Here is a 20,193-nt window from a genome sequence, read left to right as displayed (position 1 = left end):
TCTGACTGAAAATTTGTTTTCTAATAGGACATTTAAATTGACATGTCAAGTTTTAAATTCCTCTTAGAACAATACAAATAGACAAGTCAAACACTTATATGCCCCATAGGGCAATGAAAATAGAAAAGTCAAAGAATTATTTACTTCATATATATTTTAGACACTTCAAAACCTATATGTGCCTGAGAAGACAATGAAAATAACATGTCAAATATTCATTTGCCTCATAAGACAATGGAAATTGACCTGTGAAAGAATTATCTGCCTCATAGGACAAGGAAATCATACAAGCTCAAGAAACTATTTCCCTCATACATAATTATGACATGAAAAATATACAAGTTAACAAATTTATATATGCCTCATAGGACAATGAGATAATAAAAGTCAACACAATATATATAGGATAACTGATAACAATGTAAAACAAATGAGCCACGTCACGACAAAACCAACATACTGTATAAGTACTTATTTTGGCGGGGGTTTATATTTGGCTATATTGGCGGTCAGGGTCAGTAGCGCCAATTCAAAACACCGCCAATTTAATGCACCGCCATTTTAGATCATCGCCATTATTCTTTGAAAGGTAGACAACTCATGGTAAAATAGCTTTGGTTTGTCCGAGTAATATCCCTTGATTATTTGTAATAAAAATAAACATTACAAGTAAGCTGAAAAGAATTTGTTTATTTTTAAGTCTTGGTACGAAACTCATTTAATTATATATCTATATACTGTATTTATTACGAAGATGATCACACGACGAGAAACAAATCTAAATGTCATTTATTATTGAATTTAAGTAAACTAGTATTTGTTTTGTTTTCACTGTTATGTTTCATAATTTGAAATAAAACTAATAATAACTGTAATTATATAGCAATCAGTTGTGGTGACCGTGAACAATTTTTCACGCTTTAAAGACTGCAGGATAATAGGGCATACCTTTCTCTTCCATGGTCCAGTTACCACACGGTACCATATTTACACCTGTCTGATCCCAGTTAATTATAAGAATTAGCACGATGTAAAGATAAAGGTGACCAAGCATAGGTATACCGTATGCCGTAAAATAAACGAGGACAGTCAACTACTGCGTGACCGGTGTTATTTTTATTTTTTTTTTTTATTCTTTATTTGTAATCGCCAATTCATGACCCCATATTTATGCCAACAAGTGTTTTAATTTGGCGGTCTAAAAGCGCTTGCGCCAATTTATGACCCCGCCAATTCAAAACACTTTAAAAAACGCCAACATTTGACACCGCAGATATAATGCGCTATACAGTAATGGGTTTGCGACCAGCATGGATCCAGACCAGCCTACGCATCCGCGCAGTCTGATCAGGATCCATGCTGTTCGCTTACAAACCCTATAACAAGTAGAGAAACTGACAGCGAACAGCATGGATCCTGATCAGACTGCGCGGATGCGCAGGCTGGTCTGGATCCATGCTGGTCGCAAACGCACTATGTTGGTTTTGTCATGACGCGGCTCATATATAGGATAACTGATAACAATGTAAAACAATACCTCACTGACTGTGGCATGGTTACAGATGATGACTCACTCATGGAGCTATTTAACAGATCACTGTAATGTAGATTCTCTATACACTGTCAAAATAGAACATAGAAAACACTGTCATATACATCTTATATCAAACAGAAACTGCCGTCTGCCATAAATACGAGGGGTTATCCAAAAATTTGTGGACTTTTCAAATATCTCTCGAACGTCAACGTGTATTGTAATGAAAATTTATCAGCATACATTGTAGAATATTATCAACACATTTTGAAAGGAACAGTTAATGGTGTCAATAAATAATGATTTTATAATGCTTTTAAATTAGCACATACACGGCACCCGGCGCACGGTAGAAAAGCGCAGTAAGTCATCGTATATTTCTTGCTAAAAAACTAAAAAATTAACGTAGAAAACCCGCTGAACATCCCGCTTCTATGTTGTCATTTAAGTAATTCTTTAAAATAATAGACGTCATTTCCGTTTAATTTTGTTGATATCGCTAGAAACACCAGACGACTTTATTGTTTACAACGGGAAAATGACGGAAACGCGGTTATTTGAAAATCGCACGACCATAAACGATCATAAATTTTTGTTGTATTTTGGAAATGACACCTACAAAAACATTTGATAAAAATCAGCAGACAAATGGAGAAAAGAAAATTTCACGATCATTTTCTGTTAAAGTGGCATAAGAAATTTAGTGATGGACATTACTTTGGAGAAGCAGTAACTGTCATTGACTGTGTAATGTTGAAGCACAAGTTGTACGTTAATATTATAACGTTGACGTCAATAACTTTTTGGAGTGCGCCACTGTCGCCGACATGTGTTTATGTAAAATGAAAAATTGTTGTAATGTAAGAAGCTACTCACATGATTTTTTCTGTGTTTATTTGTTAGTAATTCTTCTAAGCAGTGTAAGAATTTCAAATTAATATTTCAAAAATATTTTATGCAACAAAGAAAGTCCACGAATTTTTGGATAACCCCTTGTATATATAACAACTTAAACTGTAAAACAGATATTGATGTCAAAAATAACTAATCCTTTCTGCACATATTTGATAGTTAAATGAATAAATAAAACATTTACTAATTTTTTCAAATGAGCAATCATATTAGCATAAATTTGAGACATTTAATGTGCTATCACAAATTTAAAACACATGCCTGTTAACACAGAATTACCACATAATGTGTTAACACAGTTTTGAAACCATATGAAAAACATATATTTGAATCACATACTTGATCATATAATTATGTGTTAACATATATAAATCACATATGCAATAACACAGATTTGAAATGCATATGTGCAAACACATACTTGCTCACATAATTATGTGTTAACATATTTGAAACACATGTGTGAACACATATTTGAAACACATAGGTGTAAACACATAATTGATCACATCATTAAATGTTAACCCAAATTTGAAACACATAATTATTTGTTAACAAATATTTCAAACACAAATGTGTTAACACATATTTCAAACACATACATGTAAACACAGTTTACCTGACTGATGTCACTACACCAAGCTGCCTTCTCTATGTGAGTAGATGCTACAAGAATGATGGTGACCTGAGGTCCACTTTTAGAATCAACGATCAGTCGGAAATCGAGACCATTGTAGTCGACCTGTTTCTCGGCTTGTAACGGTAACAATGTACTCTGTGATGAAGAGCTAGCGGCGCTTGATACGGAATCCAATGATGTTGCTGAAGACAAACATGTACATTTTCAGATATGAATGAAAACGCAATGACATATGAGAAGGAAAACATTTGAAATACTGTAGCTATTCTTCCTGTGAAAATCAAAATATGAGGAACACAAAAATGTATTCATCTTAGGAAAGAGTTTTCCATTCACATAAATAATGGTAAATAAAAAGGGTATTAAATATAATTCTAACATGACCCGCATTTTTCACTATTGAATATAGAAGAACCGAAAGTGTGTGTTATTATGCAATAGAGTCACAGTTGACGTTCTATATTTAGATATGTGACGTAATCATTATACATGTGACATAACCACTAAAAGAATCTGACGTGCTTAAAATAAGTACAGAAGCAAATCAGGCTCAATTTTGCTTAATATCAGTTATGGCAGCATTTATTTGTTGATGTTGTGTTAGAATCGAAATAATATATCCAAATCGGGGATGTTATCGCTTGATAACATCACTGTTTGTTATTCGGATGCGCATCATTATATCACTGGGGCTCGTGGTGTATTTCGTCGCATCCAAACTCCAAACAGTGATATTATTGAGCGATAAAATCACTGTTTGGGATATATTATTTCTTAAATAGTAACTCTAAATTAATTTTAATGAAATGAAATGTCTTTTTGTGGTAAAGCTTTATAATAAAGCCATGTCTACTTGCTTATATAACCGATTGTTAGACTGAATTTAACAAGTTTTATCACAGACAAAAATGGTATCACTAAAGTTAGCAGACAAATACATGTACAATCAAAGTAAAATACTGCCTATTCAAGTTCAAAATTAGACCCCCATCTTATACAGGGACCGGCTCAACAGTGAGTAAATATATAAAATATAGTATTGTTTAATAATGGTGAATATCTTACAATCAAAAACTTACACACATGAAAAAAAGCATAGTACTAGCTAGAATAATCAAAGTACAGAAGGAAGGTATTGACACTAGTTAATGAATAACAACTCAATAAAAGTAAAATAAATTCTAAAACATTGATGTTAATACTTACTGTCTTCATCAAAGAAGAATATATCTGAACCTGGATCTTCAATTATTGTACATTCAGCCAGGGGGATTTTACCGCAGTTCTGGAAAAATAATATGAGCCGCGTCACGATAAAACCAACATAATGGGTTTGCGACCAGCATGGATCCAGACCAGCCTGCGCATCCGTGCAGTCTGATCAGGATCCATGCTGTTCGCTATCAGTTTCTCTACTTGTTATAGAGTTTGTAAGCGAACAGCATGGATCCTGATCAGACTGCACGGATGCGCAGGCTGGTCTGGATCCATGCTGGTCGCAAACCCACTATGTTGGTTTTGTCGTGACACGGCTCAATATTATAGATTAAAATCATCGTAATCTAAATTACATTCTGATTATAAGCATTATTTATATATTCATTACAATTGTGAAGTATAATATATCTAAAAGGTAAATATCTAAGAAATGGTGCATCACCGTCCGTAAGAGCTTAGTGAGTTTACAAAAAATAATTCAGTGATTTTTCAATTTCAATTGAATCCTTTAAAGGAATATTATGAGAGTACAAGATCATTTTCAATTTTGAAATAATTATTAAATATTTAAGGAAAATATTCTTGCTGTGTTTAACAAATAACTGGAATCATGCAATCACAATGTGAAGTGAGAACATTAAATTTTTTTTAAAGTTACAACCATTATGTCACAATGATTAACCATTGAAATATGAAACAATGTTAAGAATGCTTAATAGCTTACAATATTAACATTGACCTTGACCTGTTTGGTGTGCATCAAAATTTGACATACAGTTTAACCCGTATCAGATGAACACCCTATGGGAGAGGAAGACTTAGGTTGTTGCTGAGAGATGTTGCTGTAGTGAGCTTCAATTAATTGTGAATTGAGCCGTGTCATGACAAAATCAACATAATGGGTTTGCGACCAGCATGGATCCAGACCAGCCTGCGCATCCACGCAGTCTGATCAGGATCCATGCTGTTCGCTTACAAACCCTATTACAAGTAGAGAAACTGATAGCGAACAGCATGGATCCTGATCAGACTGCGCGGATGCGCAGGCTGGTCTGGATCCATGCTGGTCGCAAACCCATTATGTTGGTTTTGTCATGACACGGCACAATTATGACTTGAGGTTGTTGTTTCAAGTTTATTGCATTCTCTACATTAGGCTGCTCTGCTGCAGATTGTGCACTGTGCTTCACTTTACTTTAAAGTGGTGCTCAAACTAAACAAACCATGGTTTGAGAGGCAAATGCCTTGACCACTACACCACTCAAATCCCTTTAAAGTTCTTACTTTTGCCAGGTGTAGTCTTCCATTTTCCTTTGCACGAGTGGTGAGCAAAAGATGATTTGTAAACAAATATGTCTGTCGGACCTCTTCCTTCTTTGATGATGTCAATGATGGCAGACGTCCACGATTAGTACGTGACTTTTCCTGAAAAACTTGAAGTAAAGGTCCTGCAAATAGAAACAGAAGCAATTTCTTATGCGTATTTATCATTTAAAACACAAATGTACAGGCGGCTGTTAGTGTTATCAACAGATGAACATATATTAATAAGAGTTATCAACAGATATCTGTAAATGTAAACAACAGATAATTATGAACAGATATCTGTAAGTGTAATTAACAGATGATTATGAACAGATATCTGTTAGTGTAATTAACAGATGATCATGATCAGATATCTCTTAGTTTAATTAACAGATGATTATGAACAGATATCTCTTTGTTTAATTAACAGATGATTATGAACAGATATCTTTAAGTGTAATTAATATATGATTATGAACAGATATCTTTTAATTAGTGTAATTAGCAGATGATCATGATCAGATATTTGTACATGTATTTTACAGACAATCTTGACAGGTGTCTGTAAGTGTTATCAACAGATTATAATGAACAGATATCTGTAAATGTAATTTACAGATTATCATAAACAGGTATATGTTAGTGAAAAAAAAGACATTCATGTTAGTGACTAAACAATAGACAATCATAATGTCTCGAATTTTATACTGCATGTCTACAAAAAGAAATTATGTATGATTTTTTACTATAATCTTAATTCTAATGAAAAGAAAAGTGCTCACTCTGTAAAATATGTAAATATGTGGTACTTAGCTCTCTGATACTGTTTCATTTTTTTAATTCTGACCTTTAATATACGTGTACTTACAGATATAAAAACTCAAAATTAAGAATAATTAAAGTAACTGGTGTTTCTTTGCCTCCAAAATTGGTTGTTTGTTTTAATATTCATTATTTCATAAATGTTTATTTTAGTAGGGACTTTATTTTATTCTACATAATGTTATAATTACACATTTATTTTGAAATATTTGCCTGTCATTATATCTTTATAAACTTTTTGAAAATTATTTGTTAAAACTATAAGACAGGTTATATAACCCAGTAATATAAAACCAATTGCAAATTTACATAACCAGATATTAACTTAAGTTAATGGTTATTTATAGCAAAAGATAAATCCTATATGGCTAAATAACCTGTCAAAATGCATTATAACAAATTCATAATACTGTGTTGGGATTTTTTTCCCAATAAACATAAATTTGCAGTAGCTCTGTTAATATATATTTATTTATATATAGATAATATAAACATCGAGATTATCCAATGAAAACCCATGTTACAAATATGCAGTACTATAACTGCTATATAGTACTGCTGGAGGTGCAATATGAGACCTATAGTATACCAAATATAACCAAACAGCTCATATTTAATGTAATCACTTTTCTTATAATATGAAAACAAGAAATTTCTTTATTAGTACAAGATCATATATAACTCAAAACTAATATTATCTTATCACTCAAACCTTATCAGAAATGATACACGTTTTTAAAAATCATTGAAGAGCAAAAAATGTCGCACATATCAACAATTTTTCTTAAAACATGATTATATTATCCCACTACTGCCATCTTTAACCACATAGCAAAGGGAAATCACTCTAAGAAAACTCTGAAGTACTCCCACAGACAAAATACCATGTCTTAGACAGCTTGTGTAAAAACTCACCAAATTCTTTTTTTTTCTACGTGAAAATCTGTGACCTCATTTCCGTTCGGTATTTCCAATACGGTACAATTATATTAAAAACAGGAATCAGTTCTGGTCAGGAAACACAAATATTCAATACGATCTTTTGAAAATGATTTGAAAAAACGGCTCTAGCCTCATGTTTAACATATTGAGATGGAATAGGACGATCAGGAAAAAAACCAATAGCTAGCCTAAGCTATGTACAGTTATTGATTTCCAATATCGGCTGCCCACGTTTCTTCCTATAATCATATACAGTCATTACACTGTTCTAAGGTGCCGATGATTGTCACTAATCAGTCCATTTTTTTCCTCTCATTTTTTTTTTTATCTCAATACAACAAATAATGCTATAAATATAATAGACTATATATGACAAAACTGTTTAAAGGCCTATAAATTATGTTCTGTGAAAATCTTTGTATCAAAATACAGTTTTACGCCCTTTCTATAATTGGAAATGATTTATACAGTGTGAGTTATAATTTTTCCACATAATGGAACCAATCCAATTAGTGGATCTATTAATACTCAACAAGGTTGTTGAACTTTGTATCTAAATTGTAGCGTCCACAACATGTAATGATTTTCCCTGATTTCAATGTTAGTGTAACAGGTTCAATTAATGAATGGTTTTGAGAGCTTGAGCTGTCAATCACAGTATATATAAAAGTGTAACACATTGTTTGGACTGTCCATGTCGGCACAGAATTATCAGTCCATGTCTTTGAGTAACCATATAATGGACCTCGATAGTGTTCAACACTTTATAAGAACTATCCTTATGATTGTGTGTTCAGATTTTCAGAAATTGTCCTTAAAATTAAATTCATTAGTACATTTATGATATGTCTTTGACAATGTGTTATGTCTTTGACAATGTGTTCAACATAACATGAACTGTCAATGACAGTGTGTTTTACATTATAGGATCTTCCATGACAGTGTGTTGAACACTTTAAAAACTGTCTGTGACTGTTTAATATTACAGAAACTTGCATGACAGTAAGTTAACATTACGGGATCAATTAATGACAGTTCAAACTTTAGAAACTGATCAGTTTTTTTAGCATTACAGGAACTGTCCAAGACAGAGTGTTCAATATTACAGGAAATATCACTGACAGTTTGTTTAATATTTCAGCAACTGTCCATGACATTATGTTTAACACTAAAGGAACAATTCACAACAGTGTGTTGAACATTATAGGATCTATTCATGACAGTTATGTTCAACACATTATAAATAGTCTATGACTGTTTAACATTACAAAAACTTCCATGACAGTATGTTCACATTACAGGAACTGTCAAAGATTGTTTGATACACATTACAGGAACTTCTGTGACAGTGTGTTAAAGATTTCAGTAACTGTTCATGTCTGTATGTTCAGCATAACAGGAACTTCCCAATTTGACAGTGTGTTTAACATTATGGGAAATATTCATGACAATATGTTTAAGTATTTCAGGAACTGTCCATGACAGTATGTTACATATTACAGAAACTGTTTATGATTGTATGTTAAACATTACAGAAACTTAGTAATTCATGACAGTGTGCTGAACACTTTAGAAACTGTCTATAACTGTTTAACATAACAGAAACTGATGACATGATATTATATTTTTTACTTCATGCAAAGGTTATATTTTTCTGTGTTTTTTCCCCGATCAATTGTATAATCTTTTGCAGTTGTGCAGATTAAATAATGTTTTAGTTGGTACTTTAGATGAGGAATAAATTATTCCTTGCCTAATATACAGACTTAATCTAAATGAAACTGCAATTTTTGCCTAATTTTATTTTAATTGCTCTTGAAGGATTTCTACTTGTCAAGAATTTTTAATAGAACTATATAAATAAATAAACATTTACTTTTTATTCATTGGTTACCCAAGTGCTTCAGTTACAAATTACAATTTGAAATTGAAAAGTAGACTGAGTTGTGTTTTTATTCATTTAATGTGACTTACTAGATTGAGGGAAATGTAAACATCTTGTATGTACTGCATGATATCACAAGGTTGTAAATTAAAAACTGGCAAATTAATTTTAAAAACTTCACATTCAATCACTTTGTCTTTGTCATTGTTCTTACAATAACATATCTGAACAGTCTTTGCAAAATTTATTTATGTTGTTTAATAAATGAATTATAAAATCAAGTTCTTGTCACAAAAATATTAAAATGCTAGTTCTTGATGACTTGAAAGTTTACTGAGTTTGTGTTTATTTTACAAGCATATGCCAATTGCTTTATTGATAATTTATAAACTCAAAACATTATTAATTCAATTTAGGTACATTTGTATGATTCTTAACAAGAACAAGAACGTGTTTGTTAAACACAAATGCCCCCGGCTCAGATTCTTGTCAGTAGCAATATTTCAAAAAATGTTTACCCATTCACTCAGTTATGGACAGAAAAATTGCCAAAAAATTGTAAACACAAGTTATATAGCTTGACAAAGTCATAGCATTTTGTAATTGTGAAAAATATAAGTTGCCAAGTCATTGCTCTGACTTGTGAAGATGAAAAATATTCAACTTCATGCAAGTTATCTTCCTACCAAATATGAAATACATCTGTCATTAAATAAAGGCTGTATGGGCAAAAGTGTAAAAATCTATTTTTAGCACTGGTGACCTTAACCAAACTGACCCCTAACTCTATCCAAAAGAAGAATACCATGTAAGTTATCTTCCTACCAAATATGAAATGCATCTGTCAATAAATAAAGGCTGTATGGGCAAAAGTGTAAAAATCTATGTTTAGCACTGGTGACCTTGACCCAACTGACTCCTTACTCCATCCAAAGGAAGAATACCATGCAAGTTATCTTCCTACCAAATATGAAATACATCTGTCAATAAATAAAAGATGTATGGGCAAAAGTGTAAAAATCTATTTTTAGCACAAGTGACCTTGACCCACTGATCCCTACCCCAATCAAAATGATGACCATGCAAGTTATCTTCCTACCAAATATAAAATATATCTGTCACTTAATAAAGGCTGTATGAGCAAAAGTGTAAAAATCTATTTTTAGCACTGGTGACCTTGACCCAACTGACCACTAACTCCATCAAAGTTTATGTTTCTATCAATTATAAATAACATCTGTTTATAGAATAAGGACAATACACCTGTAAAAATGTAAAAATCTATTTTTAACATTGGTGACCTTGATATTGGTAACATTGACCTTGACCCAAATGACCCCTTACTACACCCAAAGAAGGACCTCCCTTGGCATGTTTGTATTAAACTAAAACATCAACTAAAATATAAAGGCTGTATGAGCAAAAATGTTTATATTTATTTTTTAAACCAGTGACCTTGACCCTAGAGACCGCTTACTCCACAAAAAATTAGGACCATCAAAGGTATTCACCTACTAAATATGAAAGATATCATTAAAGAAATTAAGCAATTAGGAGAAATTTAAGATAAATCCAACTAGCCGAAATAGGTTAACCAGACAAGGCCCTATTTTCAAAGTGAAAAAAGGGAAATAACTGGGAAATATGGATGACACAGTTATATAACTTGGCAATACTATGTACTTTGTATTGATAAGTAAGTGTGGAAATTATAAAGCCACATTAGTATAGATAGAACTTAAGATATTTCCAACTTGCCGTTTTAGGTTAACCATTATTCATTTTCTAAGTGCTGAAAAGGGCAATAACTTGGTAAATATGAAAGCCAGAGTTATGTAACTTGCCCAGATCATGTACATTGTATTGATTAGTAAGTGTGTAAACTTAGAAGCAATTGGTACAGGTAGAGCCTAAAAAAAATCCAACTTGCCGTTCTAGGTTAACCTCGTACGGACAGACGGATGGACGGACGGTTCAATCACTATATGCCTAGGGGCATAAAAAACAAACTTTTCACTAGAAGCAAAAATGCAATATAGCTTCAGAACTTTAAAAGCAGCTTTATTTGCAATGTTGTAGAAATATGGTGATAGAAACAGAAATTTTGTCATATATTGCAATAAACAAGTTTGTTTTTAGATTCACTTCAGATTTCAGTTTGATTACATCAAATTTTATTTTCACATTCGAGGAATGTGCATCTTTAACAGAATCAGAATAACAGTCAAAATAACAGAGTCATAATAAGTGAATCATAATAACAGAATAATAATACAAGAATCATAATAACAGAGTCATAATAACAGAATCATAATAACATTATCATGATAACAGAATCATAATACTAGAATCATTATAACAGAATAATAATAGCAAGATTCACTATCATAATAACAGAATAACAATAACACAGTCATAATCATAATAACAGAATCATTATAACAGAAACATAATACCAGAATCATAATAACAGAGTCATAATAAAAGAATCATCATGACTGAATAATAGTACCAAAATCATAACTGCAGAATTATAATAACAGAGTCATAATAAAGGAACAAGGGCAAAATTGTTACAAAATATATCATAAAAGCTTTTGGTGGGCATTATAGATAGGCATTGAAATAAGCTCTTAGTGTGACCCTTACCTTTGAACTGGATCATGTATGAAGCAATACATTTAATGGTGGTAAACTTTTCTATAAATTATCATAAAAATTCTTCCATGCATATAGGAGATATGCTATAGACAAAATTCAGATATTTCATCATCTTTTAGAGACTATGACCTAACATACAAGTGTCATGGCAGTAGTCATGATGATGACCATTTGTATTACAATCCCTCAATAAATGATGACTAAATGGTCCTTATACACATCTTCACTTTTTTATCTGAACTTTTACCCCTATATGTGACCTTGCATTTTGGGCCTGACACTCTACCTTACAATCATTATGGTGAACATTTGTGTTAAATTAAAATCCCTCCATGCATGTAGAACTTTTGCTCCAGACAAGCTTTTTTAATGACCACTATTTGATACCTCCTATGTGAGATCTTGACCTTTGACCTACAGACTTGGTTCATGGGTGCTCCATAGCTTCTTATAGAAGTGAACATTTCTATGAAGTTTCATTAAAACCCCTCATTGCATGTAGGAGATAGGTTCCAGACAAAATCTAGATATTACATCATCTTTAGTGTTCTTGACCTTGCATACATTGACTTAAAGTACAAGTGTCACAGATGTAGCTATGTTAAGGACCATTTGTGTTACAATCCCTCAATAAATGTTGACTAAATGATACCTATACACATTTTCATATCTTTATCTGAACTTTGACCCTTATGTTTGACCTTGACCACAGGGACCTGAAATTTGCACACCACACTCTGCCTCACAATGGTAAACATCTCTGCCAAGTTAAATTGAAGTCCCTTTATGCATGCAGATGTGTTACTCTGAACAAGCCTTTATTCAATGACCTGTAAGTATGAACTTGACCTTTAAAGTGGAGCTCTGGTTCATGCCCGCGACACAGCTTCTCATAGTGGTGAACATTTCTATAAAGTTTCATAAAAATCCCTCCATGCGTGTAGGAAATATGGATATTTCATCATCTTCAGTGACCTTGACCATGCATATATTGACCTTAATAACAAGTGTCACAGATGTTGTCATAATACTGACCATTTGTTCACAATTCCTCAATAAATGATGACTAAATGGTCCCTATACACATTTTTATATTTTTATTTGAACTTTGACCCTTATATGTGACCTTGACCTTAGCCAAAGGGACCTGAATTTTGTGCAAGACACTCCACCTCTCAATGTTGAACATTTGTACCAAGTAAATTGAAAACCCTCTTCGCATGTAAAAGTTTTGCTCTGGACAAGCATTTTTCAATAAGCTCCATGTGTGACCTTGACCTTTAACCTAGAGAGACCTGGTTCATGCCCATGACATGGATTTTCATAGTGGTGAACATTTCTATGTAGTTTAAATAAAATCCCTCCATGTGTGGAGATATGTACCGGACAAAATTGGGCGCTGCCTGCCAGACCTTCCATCTGCCCGGGGTGTTCCTATAATATTACCTGTTTGAAAAAATAAAAATATCTTAAAAAAATACGTACCCTGTCTAACAAAAGTTTGGTTAACATCCAGGAGAATATCGCAACCTTCTATAATCATACGCTCGATTGACAAATTCTTCCGTATATTCTCGGTTTCACTCACCTCGTCATGCATAATCTGAAAATATTTGAAATATTAAAATAATTTGGTAGTCAACGTTTTTGGGAACAGAATAAAACTTACAATTTCTAGTGAAATATGGCCAAATTTCCATCTACAACTATAATACAAAAGTCTAAGGCCAAAAGCACAATACTTAAGTTGCCAATGATTCTTAATAACAACGAAGGAATTACATTGAGATGTTAGAAGTTCATGTTTAATTGTGATAATAATAAAATGATAACTTTATAGTTTAACTTATAACATATTCATAATTTAATGCCTTCTTCATCTAATTTTTACCATATTCACAAGACTTCAAGAATCTTATATATGTACAGCTTGTTTTTAAAATACATTAAACGCATTCCTCTGAGTTTTTTTGACATGTCAGGACTCAGACATATTCCTGTATCTTTTTGAATCCAACAACTTACCTTAGATAATTCCTCCAGTTTACTTTTAGCATATTCTAGACTGTTTCTCTCCACGTGATCATGTGGAGTGTGTGCTAGTAGTTCATGTAATGTAATGATGTAACGGGGTATCTGAAAATAGATGGAGACAATACTTCACCTCATAAAATCTGGTTTTAAAATCTGGTTTTAATTATGCAAAAAGAAAAGTGTACACTATTGCCTCAACTGTAGTTCAGAAAAATACTTCAGGAAAATAACAGCTAGGGCTTAAAACCCATTCCTGCCTACAAGACAAGGACTATTACCTGTTTCACTCACAGAACACTCTGTTTGCCATTATTTGTACATTTTGAATTGCACTCTTCAGAAAGCCCAGAGCATGAACAATTTTGTTTGATTTAAAATATTAATAATTGTTTATTAATATTTTGTATATTTTTGATATAAAGATGTAAATAAATTGTTTCATTTCTAACTTTGAGAATGTTGTAGAATTTCTATAGAAAATAATGCATCCATATTTCTAATATTAATATTATTTTTCATATCTTAAATAAAAGACAATCACTTATATACACCAATGACCTTTTTGATATTGGATAACCCAAAAGTAATGACAAATCAATGACGCCACAAAACAATTTCTCACTCAAGCCTACATCAAAAAACAATTACTCACTCGAGGCTACATCAAAAACCAATTTCTTACTCGAGGCTACATCATAAAACAATTTCTCACTCAAGGCTACATCATAAAACAATTTTTCACTCGAGGCTACATCAAAAAAACAATTTCTCACTCGAGGCTACATCAAAAAACAATTTCTCACTTGAGGCTACATAAAAAAAACAATTTCTCATTTAGGCTACATCAAAAAACAATTTATCACTCTAGGCTACATCCAATAACAATTTTTTACTCGAGGCTACATCAAAAAACAATTTCTTACTTGAGTCTACATCAAAAAACAATTTCTCTCATGAGTCTACATCAAAAAACAATTTTTTACTCAAGGCTACATCAAAAAACAATTTCTCACTTGAGTCTACATCAAAAAAAAATTTTTTACTCGAGGCTACATAAAAAAAAACAATTTCTCAATCGAGGCTACATAAAACAAGAGGGCCATGATGGCCCTAGATCGCTCACCTGAATTATCAAACTCATCCAAACAATTACCTAGACAAGCATTCTGACCAAGTCTCATGACAGGTGAGTCAAAAATGTGACTCAGTGTTAACAAGGATTATCCATATTTGAGCAGTGCGACCTAGTTTTTTACCCAGGTGACACATATTCAAACTTGACCTAGAAATCATCAAAACAAACTTTCAGACCAATTTCCAGGATACTTGGATCAAAACAGTAGCAACTAGAGTGTTAACAAGATTTTTCTATTTTTAGCTCCGGTGACCTAGTTTCACATGCGATTTCGAACTAATCCAAGCAATTACCTAGACAAGCATCCTGACCAAGTTTGATGATAATCGAGTCGAAAATGTGACCACTAGAATGTTAACAAGGTTTTTCCATATTTGGGCGGTGTGACCTAGTTTTTCATCCAAGATGACCCATGTTTGATCTTGACTTAGAAATCATCAAAAAAAACTTTCAGACCAATTAACAGAATATTTGGATCACAACAGTAGCCACTAGAGTGTTAACAAGATTTTTCTATTTTTAGCTCATGTGACCTAGTTTTTCATCCGAGATGTCCATGTTCGATTTATTCCAAGCAATGACCTATTCAAGTTTCCTGACCAAGTTTGATGACAATTGAGTCAAAATTGTGACCACTAGAGTGTTAACAAGGTTTTTCTATTTTTAGCTCCTGTGACCTAGTTTTTCATCCGAGATGACCCATGTTCGAACTCATCCGAGCTATCACCTAGACAAGCATCTTGATCAAGTTTGATGATGATTGATGCAAAAATGTGACCGCTAAAGTGTTAACAAGGTTTTTCTATTTATAGCTCCGGTGACCTAGTTTTTCATCCGAGATGACCCATATTCGAACTCATCTGAGCTATTATCTAAACAAGCATCCTGACAAAGTTTGATGATGATTGGGTCAAAAATGTGACCACTAGAGTGTTCACAAGGTTTTTCTATTTTTAGTTCCTGTGACCTAGTTTTTCATCAGAGATGACCCATGTTCGAACTCATCCAAGCAATTGACTAGACAAGCATTCTGACCAAGTTTGATGATGATTGGTTCAAAAATGTGACCACTAGAGTGTTCACAAGGTTTTTCTATTTATAGCTCCTGTGACCTACTTTTTCATCCGAGATGACCCATGTTCGAACTCATCCGAGCTATCACCTAGACAAACATCCTGACCAAGTTTGATGATGATTGGGTCAAAAATGTGACCTCTAGAGTGTTCACAAGGTTTTTCTATTTTTAGCTCTTGTGACCTAGTTTTTCATCCGAGATGACCCATGTTCGAACTCATCCGAGCTTTCAACTAGATAAGCATCCTGACCAAGTTTGATGATGATTGAGGCAAAAATGCGACCGCTAGAGTGTTCACAAGAAATTGTGGACGGCCGGACGGACGACGGACGACGGACGACGGACATTCACCGATCCTAAAAGCTCACCCTGAGCAAGCTCAGGTGAGCTAAAAAACAACTTCTTACTTGAGGCAACATCAAAAAATAATTTCTCACTTGAGTCTACATCAAAAAACAATTTTTTACTTGAGGCTTCATCAAAAAACAATTTCTCACTTCAGTCTAAATAAAATTTTTTTTTTTACTTTAGGCTACATAAAAAAAACAATTTCTCACTCGAGGCTACATCTTAAAACAATTTCTCACTTGAAGCTACATAAAAAAAAACAATTTCTCACTTAGGCTACATCAAAAAACAATTTCTCACTAGAGGCTATATAAAAAACAATTTCTCACTCTAGGCTTCATCCAAAAACAATGTCTCACTCAAGGATACATCATAAAACAATTTCTCACTTGAGTCTACATCAAAAAACAATTTCTCACATGAGTCTACATCAAAAAACAATTTTTTACTCGAGGCTACATCAAAAAACAATTTCTCACTTGAGTCTACATCAAAAAAAAATTTTTTACTCGAGGCTACATAAAAACAAACAATTTCTCACTCGAGGCTACATCATAAAACAATTTCTTAATTGAGGCTACATCAAAAAAACAACTTCTAACTTTAGGCTTCATCAAAAAATAATTTCTCACTTGAGTCTTCAACAAAAAACAATTTCTCATTTGAGGCTACATCAAATGTAGTATACTAACTTGATGCATAGGATAAGTAAGGAAGATCTCTAGTGTCCTTGTTTCACACGCAGGTTTCTCCTCGTAACGTTTTAGCAGATTGTTAAATTCCGGTTTTTGTTTGTATTCGGCAAGAACCTGTAGACTGTAATGATGGTTTCTAACATACTCCTGGTATATACACAGCATAGGCAACAACATGTCAAACAAATCACCTATAATGATACAAGTCATAAAGTAAGAAACAAGAGCCACTGCAGAGAGGGTTGTGTCATAAGTGTTGTTAAGACTTGAAAGTATGAATCTATCACTAAAGTTATGACAATTTAAGCAAATTTCAATAATTTGACCTCCACAGTCAAGGTCATTTAAAGGTCAAAATTGTATCATTCAACACATATGTCACAGATTTTGTGACAATAGGACTGGTAAAGGGCTAGTAAACAACATAATCTCTTAAAAAGTGGAACTAGAAAGTGATTTGGACACACTGTTAATGTATCCTCTTATATTATTAGTTATAAAGATTTTTGAAAGGTTATATGGCCCAATATAAATGGCTGTTTGTATATATAACCTGAGTTGCTAGATGAGGGTTATATTGCAAACAAGCGTTTATATATGGCCATATAACATGTCAAGAATCTTTATAATGAATTTGTAATAAAGCAAACTTCCTTTTTTAGAGGATATCTTCATAATTTCACAGCAGACGTGTATATATTTATACACAAATCAGTTATCAAATTACAGACTTTCAGTATTATAATTAAATTTGTTTTCATAAATGTACTCACCCAACACTAATGTGGGCCAGTTTTCAAGTCTTGCACATAGACCTTTGAAAAATATTTGATGGAGAAACAACAAAGTCTCACTGAAATAAAAAGTATAAAATAAAATAAATCTGATAAAACATTCTCTTCAAAATCTAAATGCCTTTCTAAATATGAAAAATAAATTCTTTTTCAGGCATTGTATACATTGTTGTTGAATATGATGTTTAAGAACATATTTACTCTAAAAAGGTGTTCCACATGCAATCAGGATTTGTTTGCTAATACAAAAATATCCATTAGGAAACTTGCAATGTATCACAGTAAAAATACATTTTCTCCCAAAACAGCTTGTAATATATCACTATTATGGTCTTTTCTCCCATTATATCCATTAGGCAATTTGCAAATTATGTATCACAGTTAGGGTGTATTCTCCCATATATCCATTAGGCAACTTGCAATATATCACAGTTAGGGTGTACTCTCCCATATATCCATTAGGCAACTTGTAATATATCACAGTTAGGGTGTATTCTCCCATATATCCATTAGGCAAATTGCAATATATCACAGTTAGGGTGTACTCTCCCATATATCCATTAGGCAAATTGCAATATATCACAGTTAGGGTGTACTCTCCCATATATCCATTAGGCAAATTGCAATGTATCGCAGTAAGGGTGTATTCTCCCATATATCCATCGGGCAACTTGCAATGTATCGCAGTAAGGGTGTACTCTCCCATATATCCATTAGGCAAATTGCAATGTATCGCAGTAAGGGTGTACTCTCCCATATATCCATTAGGCAAATTGCAATGTATCGCAGTAAGGGTGTATTCTCCCATATATCCATCGGGCAACTTGCAATGTATCACAGTAAGGGTGTACTCTCCCATATATCCATTAGGCAAATTGCAATGTATCGCAGTAAGGGTGTACTCTCCCATATATCCATTAGGCAAATTGCAATGTATCGCAGTAAGAGTGTATTCTCCCATATATCCATCGGGCAACTTGCAATGTATCACAGTAAGGGTGTACTCTCCCATATATCCATTAGGCAAATTGCAATGTATCGCAGTAAGGGTGTACTCTCCCATATATCCATTAGGCAAATTGCAATGTATCGCAGTAAGGGTGTATTCTCCCATATATCCATCGGGCAACTTGCAATGTATCACAGTTAGGGTGTATTCTCTTATATATCTATTAGGCAACTTATCAGTTGGGTTTTGTTTCTCCCATACATTCATTAAATGTAATGTATCACAGTATTTTTTATCCCATATATCAATCAAGCAACTTGTAATGTATCACAGTGAGAGTATTTTTCTCCCATATATCCATCAAATAACCTTACATGTATAACACAGTTCCCAAATATTCATAAAGCAGTTGTTATCACAGCATTTTTTTCCCCCATATATCCACCAAACAGCATGTAATGAATCCCATTTAATGTGTATTCTCTTATATATCCATTTGGCAACTTGTAATGTATCAGTTGGGGATTTTATTCTCCCATTAATCCATCATTAGATTGTAATGTATCACAGTGACAGTGGTGAGGGATTTTTCTCCCATATATCCATAAAATGTAATGTATCACAGTATTTTTATCCCATATATCAATCAAACAGCTTGTGATGTATCACAGTTAAGGTTCTTTGCCTACATAACTATCAGGAAACTTGTAATATATTTTAAAAAGGGTGTTTTCTCATATATCCATCAAACAACTTGTAATGTATCACAGTTACAGTTTTTTTATCTCCCATATATCCATCAAACAACCTAACAACCTCACATGTATAACAGTTAGGGTATTATCTTCCATATATCCATCAAGCAAATTTGTTATATATCACAGCATTTTTTTCTCCCACATATCCATCAAACAGCTTGTAATGTATTTCAATTATGGTATATTCTCTTTTATATCCATTTAGTAGCTTGCTTGTATTGTATCAGGCATTTTTTATCCTATTAATACTCATTAGCTTGTAATGTATCACAGTTAAGGAATTTTTCTCCCATATATCCAATAAATGCAATGTATCACAGTAAAATTTTCTATCTCATAATTATTTTAGTTTGGGTGTATTCTCATATATCCATCAAATAGATTGTCCAATATATTCAAGAATTATGTAATTTATTACAATCAGGAATAAATTTCATTCATGTAACTTTTATTGTATCACAGCCAGCTAAATAATACCCATATATC

General features: G+C 32.8%; 1 protein-coding gene across 4 annotated transcripts in view; it reads right to left on the bottom strand.

Annotated features, from left to right (window-relative positions):
- LOC132716284 (ras-specific guanine nucleotide-releasing factor 1-like) overlaps positions 1-20,193 on the bottom strand; it is a 114,511-nt gene that overhangs the window by 24,470 nt on the left and 69,848 nt on the right. For all 4 annotated transcript variants that reach the window (XM_060699520.1, XM_060699522.1, XM_060699521.1 and 1 more), the window contains 8 exons: positions 17,980-18,059; positions 17,204-17,397; positions 13,945-14,055; positions 13,405-13,522; positions 5,589-5,752; positions 4,293-4,371; positions 3,066-3,268; positions 1,538-1,620 (listed from right to left, as the gene is read on the bottom strand). In XM_060699520.1, the coding sequence (XP_060555503.1) occupies positions 1,538-1,620; positions 3,066-3,268; positions 4,293-4,371; positions 5,589-5,752; positions 13,405-13,522; positions 13,945-14,055; positions 17,204-17,397; positions 17,980-18,059 (1,032 nt within the window). The remainder of the gene's footprint in view (positions 1-1,537; positions 1,621-3,065; positions 3,269-4,292; positions 4,372-5,588; positions 5,753-13,404; positions 13,523-13,944; positions 14,056-17,203; positions 17,398-17,979; positions 18,060-20,193) is intronic.

The sequence above is a fragment of the Ruditapes philippinarum genome, unplaced genomic scaffold (genome assembly GCF_026571515.1).
Source record: "Ruditapes philippinarum isolate M1 unplaced genomic scaffold, ASM2657151v2 ctg154_1_1_1_1, whole genome shotgun sequence".
Lineage (NCBI taxonomy): Eukaryota > Metazoa > Mollusca > Bivalvia > Venerida > Veneridae > Ruditapes > Ruditapes philippinarum.
The sequence above is the reverse complement of the archived record's forward strand: the minus strand, read 5'-3'. Positions and strand labels throughout refer to the sequence as shown.